The 7,707-nt window shown below is 48.7% G+C and overlaps 1 protein-coding gene across 1 annotated transcript; it reads left to right on the forward strand.

Moving 5' to 3' along the window:
• The first annotated feature begins 302 nt into the window (after window positions 1–302).
• LOC135150475 (uncharacterized) lies at window positions 303–2,840 on the forward strand. Its single transcript, XM_064086788.1, has 3 exons — window positions 303–651; window positions 808–932; window positions 999–2,840. The coding sequence occupies exons 1-3, from the start codon at window positions 303–305 to the stop codon at window positions 2,838–2,840; spliced, it is 2,316 nt and encodes a 771-aa protein (XP_063942858.1).
• The last annotated feature ends 4,867 nt before the right edge of the window (window positions 2,841–7,707 follow it).

The raw sequence follows: 7,707 nt of genomic DNA on the forward strand, positions 1-7,707 counted from the left end.
ACTCTAAAGAGAGGCACGTGTAACCTTTGTGACGTACATTTCCGGGCAATTGCAGGACGGAATTCCATAATTCCGGCCTCGTTGTTTGGTTCTTTGCAAGCTCAGCCCTTAAACACATTTGTTTTCCATTTGTTTTTCTTTAGTTTATGTCAACGGTAGCCCCTAAGAGCTAGCCGTGATTTTCGTAGTTGTAATAGATATCTCTATATTTGTGCTATACGGTTCTGGGAGTGTTATATCAATTCCTCTCACAACACTTTTTGGCGCTAGAAGGTGGGGATTACTGATCTTAGAGAGGAGAGATGTCAGAAATTCCCCAAAACCCAGAGAATCCCAAAACGCCGGAAGGCGCTACGCAAGATGAAAGCGATGTTCCGAGCGGGGAATTAACCCGCGAGGAGATGAAGGCAAAAATGAAGAGAATGAGCAAGAGGATTGCCTCCTTGAAAAGAAAGTCAGCAAGGTCTAAAAAGGCTAGCAAGGTGACTCCCACCAAGCTAGATTTTGATGGAGAAGGTGGTAGGAAGGAGGGTGGCAACCCTGAGAAAGAAGCTAACCCCGAGACGAATGATAGAGAACACTCACAGGCTGCTAGTGTGTTCGACCGCCTTGGGAGGAAGCTGACCGAGCAAGACTTGCGGCACAGGCTTGGCAACAAGGCCCCTAACGGGGATGGACCTGAAGGCTCGCAACATAGGGCTCCTCCCAGTCAGAGAGAGGAGAAGCCCGTGTCTGAAGCTCGGTCAAAGGATAAAAACCAAAGGCCGTCAAAGGTTATCTCTATTCATGATGATGAGGAAAGCTCAGGGTCGCACAATGATGAGGAAGTAAACAAGAAGAAAGATCAACCCCTGGATGGTGACTATGAGGTTGCGCTTGGTGATGGGGATGATAAGTGCAAGATGGAAGAGCGGCTGGAAGCCTCAAAGAAGGTGAAGGCCCTGTTCACAGGGCCGTGCTCACAGCTGTAATTCAAACCATACAATAGCCTTAAACAGGGCCAATTTGATATAGAGTACAAGCCAAGAACCGCCATTAAGGGGCAAGCACTAGCTGACTTCATCCTAGAGTTTCCACCCACTTTTGAAGTTGAAGGGATGGAGTGTGTACCTGAACCTCAGTCTCCAATAGCCATACCCGATAATTGTTCCTCTTGGTGGAACTTGTACGTCGATGGGGCTGTCAATGGAAATGGGGCCGGGGCTGGCATTGTCCTAGTCAGTCCGGAAGGCCATAAGCTGCAAAGCTCCATTCACTTCGACTTTAAAGCCACCAACAATGACGCGGAGTATGAAGCCCTAATAGCAGGACTGAAGCTAGCCTTGGAGATGAAAGTAGAAAATATGAATGTTTATAGTGATTCGATGCTGGTAGTCTGGCACATCCGTGGAGGATTCCAAGCTAGGGGTCCCCGTACTGATCTCTACATGCGATATGCCCAGGAACTAATTGGGAAATTCAGGGAAATCAAGCTAGAACAAATACCAAGATCTGAAAATGCAGATGCAGACGCCCTGGCCAAGTTAGGCTCTCAGAGGGATGCACACATGCTTGGGGTAATCCCCCTCAAAATCCAATATCAGCCTAGCATCCCCAAGATTAAAGTCCTGGATGTTGAGGTCGATGAGTCTAACCTTTGGACAACCCCAATCCAGGAATACATAACAAACGGAACCCTGCCTGCAGACAAGGACGAGGCCAGAAAATTAAGATATAAGGCAGCCCAATATGTAATCTATGATGGAATCCTTTACAAAAGGGGGTTCAACCGACCCCTCCTTAGATGTGTTGCTGGGATAAGATGTGAGTATATTATGCGCGAGGTGCATGAAAGAATTTGTGGGAATCACTCGGGGGGTGCCTCCCTCGCCCATAAAATCCTCCGTCAGGGCTATTACTGGCCTACCCTCTACAAGGATGCTCATGCCTTCGGCAAGGCCTGTGACAGCTGCCAAAGGTTCTCTAATACGAATAAGAACCCAGCGGTACCCCTAAAGACCCTGACAAGTCCCTGGCCGTTTGCTGTTTGGGGCATAGATCTGATTGGTGAATTACCCAAAGGGAAAGGAGGGGTGAAATATGTAGTCGTGGCTGTAGACTACTTTACTAAATGGGCTGAGGCAGAACCCCTGGCTTCCATCACTGCAAGGAAGCTGGTAGACTTCGTTTATCGTGCAATCGTCTCTCGATACGGGGTTCCCTACAAGCTCATATCAGACAATGGGAAGCAGTTTGACAGCAATGAAATGATGAATTTCTGTGAACACCTTGGCATAAAGAAAGGCTTTTCCGCGGTGTGTCACCCACAGAGTAACGGCCAGATGGAAGCCGTTAACAAGATTATTAAGAACACCCTGAAAGGCAAACTGGAAGAGAAAAAAGGATGCTGGCCAGAAGAACTTCCTATGGTGTTGTGGTCTTACAATACCACTCCAAGGTCTACCACTGGCGAAACCCCGTTCACCCTAACATATGGGTGTGAATCCATGGTTCCCGTAGAGGTTGGAGCAGGGTCCTTCCGAAGGGATAACTACGACCCTAAGAATAATGAAGTCAACCACAGGCTCTACCTGGACCTGATTGAAGAAGTAAGGGATACGGCTCAGTTGAGACTCGCTGCATATCAACAGAGGACTCGTAAATATTTTGATAAGAAAGTAAGGGCTCGACCCCTCAAAACGGGAGACCTGGTTCTCAGTAAAATGATGCCTAACATGAGGGTCCCCGCTTATGGAGCCTTCGGTGCAAAATGGGGAGGCCCATACATCATCAAGACAGTGCTTTGGGAAGGTACCTATCACCTTACAGACATGGATGGAAGACTCATACCACGGGCATGATATGCCCAACATTTAAAGAGGTATTACCAGTAGCTTCACCCGGGTAGTATTTCTGTAGGCTTCGGCTTTGGGGTCAAGACAATAAAGACGGTTTATTAGTTGTAATCGCTATGCTTTTAGGAAAATTATCAGGCTACTATTTGCTTTATTTGCTAGGATGCTCGGGGGGTGGTGTCTTTACACACCCCAAAAATTATGCTATGTCAACTTGTTACCATGTGATTCAATAAAATTTCGCAGCTTTCCGTTATGAAAATTATTTTTTTATGCTTGCTTGCCTACCATGATTGTTAATTGAACGCCTCATGTATGCTTTAAAAAAATAATTAGGACTTCAGTTGCATCTAGTTCTTCACCATAATTATAATTATGCTAAAGAACTCGGGGGGTAGTAGGCATATCATTAAATTACTTGGCTTAAAACTCAAAAAATTTGGAAATCGGAAACATTAAAACTCGGGAAACACAACTCGACAACTTGGCTACACTGATTGGAAGGAAAGCTTATCAAAGCTTTCAAGGTTTCAAGCTTTTCAAGCTTGCAAGGTTTTGGGCTTACAGTAGCCCTTCGAGGTTAAAAGCCTATCAAGGCTTTCAAGGCTAAAGCTTATCAAAGATTTCAAGGTTTCAAGCTTTTCAAGCTTGAAAGGTTTTGGGCTTACAGTAGCCCTTCGAGGTTAAAAGACTATCAAGGCTTTCAAGGCTAAAGCTTATCAAAGATTTCAAGATTTCAAGCTTTTCAAGCTTGAAAGGTTTTGGGCTTACAGTAGCCCTTCGAGGTTAAAAGCCTATCAAGGCTTTCAAGGCTAAAGCTTATCAAAGCTTTCAAGGTTTCAAGCTTTTCAAGCTTGCAAGGTTTTGGGCTTACAGTAGCCCTTTGAGGTTAAAAGCCTATCAAGGCTTTCAAGCTTTCAGGGTTTTGGGTTTACAATAGCCCTTCAAGGTTTAAAAGCCTATCAAGGCTTTCAAGGTTTAAAAGCCTATCAAGGCTTTCAAGGTTTAAAAGCCTATCAAGGCTTTCAAGGCTAAAGCTTATCAAAGCTTTCAAGGTTTAAAGCTTTTCAAGCTTTCAAGGTTTTGGGCTTACAGTAGCCCTTCAAGTTTAAAGCCCATCAAGGCTTTCAAGGCTGAAGGCCTATCGAGGCCTCCGAGTTTAAAGCCTATCCAGGCTCTCAAGGCTTATTTGGTGGAGTTATTACAAGGCTAACTTGGTGGATTTACCACAAGGCTTACTTTGTGAAATTAGCTTGAAGCTTACACTTGGAGTTTATCCTAAAAGCTTACATCTGGGATCACTTTAAGGTTAATGCCCAAGGGTATCCTTCAAGGCTCACTCTTAGGGCTTACGGGTGAAGCCCCGACACAAAGCCTTCGCACAAGGAAGGAAGCAACCCCGAAGAACACATTCTCAAGGGTTGCGACCCCCAGGGATCGAGCAGTGCATACATTTGTAATATGAGGGTTATCCCCTACATTTGACCTTTCAACCTGCGCGGAAGGGTTAGATGACAGATACGTGCAACATCACGAGGAATACAGAAAATTCATACAAGGCAAAGAAGATTGAAGGAAACTGCAGCAATTAGCATAAATAAATATATACTACAAAGGAAATTCCTCCCCACACCAATAGGGGGAGGCCCTTCTAGTATTAACAATATCTTGCGAGGCATTCTGAGGTGCCCGCACCCTCATCCAAAGTTATTCAATTCATGACGACAAGCGCCAAGCAAAAATATTCGTAATTAAAAGTTGAGTAAACAAGGGGAGAGGGGATCAAGGAGCAACAGGAGAGGAGGAGTCCTTTTCATCGCCGGCCAGGGGATCCTAGGAAGCCTGGGTCATCGCAAGGGCTACAGCCGGAACCCCTTCCAGGGGCGTCACCTCAAGACCTGCAGGAACTAACTCTGCAGGCTTCGGCTCGTCTTCAGCCGCAACCCTCTTTTCAATGCCGACCTCAGAGAGACCCTGGGAAGTCGCCGGGACCTTGTTCAGGCCAGCTTCGTCCTCGGCCTTTGCCTCCTCCAGGGCTGCCACGGCGTCGGACCCCAGCTTCGCCCAATCGTTGTCGGGAAAGAAGCGGTAGGCCGACTTAACACAGTCCTTCACCCCCGCGGCAACCCCGGCCTCGAATATGGCGGCCTCCCGTTCCTTCCTCCCTGCTTTTGTGGCGGCAGCGGCGTCCTGGAGGCCTTTCACTTGCAACTCCAGCTCCTTGACCTGCCTCCGCAGGCCGTCGACCTCCTCCTCAAGCCCCCTCCTTATCATGTCCTCCTTCTCCTTCAGCTGCTGAGCCTTGGCTTCCGCTTCCTTAAACTTTAGGTTGGCCTTTCAGTAGGCGTCCCTCTCTTTGGTGGCGGTAGCCAAGTCAGCCCTAACCTGCGTCAGGTCCCCCCTCATCGCCTCATTGACCCGGGCTGTATCAGCGACGTGCTCCCCCATCTTCAGATCGAGGAACAGACTTTTGGCGTTGGCCACCACCTTGTCGCGGGTGGCCTCGGCTATCGAAAGCTTGTCCCACTCTCGAATGGTAGCTTCGGGGACCTGGTCGGAGAGCATCCGTTGAAAGAGCTGAGTCTTTTGAGAGGAAGAGGAAGCAGGAGAGCTGCGGGCCAGGGTTAACCTGGGCTTCTTGCTTGTACGGCCTTCGGCTGAAGACCCCGCCTCAGCAGTCTTAGAGGGGTCCCGCTTGCGACCCCCAGAGGAGGCCTTCTTCTGCTCTAGAGAAGGAGAAGGAAGCTGGGACACAGGTTTCGCAGGGATACGGGCTTAAGAGCCGGAGGCCTCCCCGAACAGATCCTCGTATTTTGTGGAGCGCTTGACAATCCGGGGAATGTTAGCAGCCATATCTGCAGAAGAAAACAAAGAGAGACAATCAGATGCTATTCAATTATAAACGGAAATATAGGAAGATGCAAGCATAATAGGTGGCGTAAGAAGTTATAAGGCATGCATGACATATATGGCAGTAAATCTACAAGGCAAATATCATATAAGGAAAACAGGTTCAAGGGTGCAAGTTAAGAGGAAACCTGGGCTTCCCGTCGCCTCCACATCTGCACCCCCCTCGTCAACGGGGGATGCATCAACCACCGTGGTGGAGAAACCGAGCCTGTCTAGGTTCTCTGGAGTTAACAGGCTAGAGCCATCACCCAATTTGGTGGAAAGCCCCAGCACATGCTTGGCCCTCTCAAGGGACTCTCCCGTCAAAGGAGTCTGCACTGGCATGTCTACAACAAACACAAAGATAAGGAAAATTGGCTTACTGGGGGAGAGATTGAAGTCCTTCATGTAGACTGGACAGTCATAGCAGTAGAGGAAGAGCTTCTGCCAATCCGACATTGATTGGCGGTTACCCTTAATACCCTTCTTGTGATGGGTATTCCGGGCATTTAGGTAGAAGAACCCCGGGGTCCTCCCGGTGAGTTTCAGCTGGAAGAACCAGCCTAGCTCCAAAGCAGACATCCTCACCCCGTGGTGGATGTCATAGAGGATATAGAGGCAGACCGCCATACAGTAGGAGTTGGGGGTGAGCTGCATGGGGGAGACCTCGTAGAAGTCCAGAATCTCCAGAATGAAGGGATGAAGGGGGAGAGATAGGCCCAACCTGAAGAACTGGGAGGATAGCACGACGTTGGGGTAGTTGGTGCCCGGCCTAAGGGTGTCAAAGCGGTGGTACCTCTCCCCAGGCTTAGGGATCACCAAGGTGAAACCGGGGTTGCAGGACTCCAGGAGGGATTGCAGCCTGACAGGAGTCATGATGGAGTCCATGTGCTCGCAGGCCAGGACAACAGCTGGAGGCTCAACAACCTCCACGGAAGCCTCGGCCTCCCGTTCAATTTCCTCGAGGTTCCCCTCGAGGGCTTCATCAGCGGCATCCAGCGGGAGATCTGGGGTCCCGTCCGCCTGGCTGGACTCAGAGGCGGTCTAGTTGAGCTCCTTCACCACTGAGCTGCGCTTGGAGCGAGTCCTAGAGCTAACCCCAAGGAGTGGCTGAGCGGGGTGAGGGTCTGAGCTGAAAGAAGACCCCGTGTCAACCGCAATCACGGGAGCCGTGCTGGTAGCAGATTGGGAAGAGTGGGAGGACATGCATCCTTGAGACATCTACAAGAGGAAAGGACGGGTTAACAGAGGACACAACAGGAGGTGAAGGGGTCGAAAGGAAAAGAAAAGAAAAAGGGCCTGCGGAAGGCTGGGCTGCAAAGGTGGAGCCCTACGGGTGTGAAGTGGGAATGGAAAGGCTTCAGTTGGAGCCCTAAAATGTAAGGGGACTACCTTCTCCAAAGGAAGTGGCGCAGGCCACGGGTGACGGTTCGTCTTCTCCGGGAAGCCTAACAACAGACCCAGAGCGGGAAGCCTAATCCTAGTCCTAACCTCAACAACAACGATCAACATCCAATAATCACCCTAGGCTACAAGCTAAACAGGCATAGTAAGCAAATCACACCACAACACATTCAAAGCAGATAAAAGGCATGAAAAGGGGTTCGATTTTAAAAGAGGGGTTTCCCCCTGGAGGCGATTGGGAACCTAGGGTTTATAGTCTAGGGCTACGATCATGGCTTCAAAACAACGCAACAATGCCGAGGGCAACAACTCAGTCGGAAAATAATCAAGGCCTAACCGAAGTCGATTGAAGCCAGTGGTGTGTGCACATTCAAAAGATTAATGTGTGCAATATATTATACAAACATGCAGAGCGAATTAGCTGTTCAATCGAACATAGTAACCTCAAGCAAGACAAATGTTGGTGTGTACACGCATGCCGAGGTGAACAGTCAAAAAGAAAATGATGAAAATCAGGCATGGATCATATAAACACATAGCCACAGACATGGAGCAAACGCAGAGAAGAAATAATAATAAG

The sequence above is a fragment of the Daucus carota genome, chromosome 2 (assembly GCF_001625215.2).
Source record: "Daucus carota subsp. sativus chromosome 2, DH1 v3.0, whole genome shotgun sequence".
Classification (NCBI taxonomy): Eukaryota; Viridiplantae; Streptophyta; class Magnoliopsida; order Apiales; family Apiaceae; genus Daucus; species Daucus carota.

Excerpts from the sequence above, each read along its gene's own strand:
- LOC135150475 (XM_064086788.1), top strand. The coding sequence starts at position 303 with ATGTCAGAAATTCCCCAAAACCCAGAGAATCCCAAAACGCCGGAAGGC. Across the intron at positions 652-807 it reads AGACTTGCGGCACAGGCTTG|GGTCGCACAATGATGAGGAA; the intron begins GCAACAAGGCCC and ends AGGAAAGCTCAG. Across the intron at positions 933-998 it reads GGCTGGAAGCCTCAAAGAAG|GGCCAATTTGATATAGAGTA; the intron begins GTGAAGGCCCTG and ends AGCCTTAAACAG.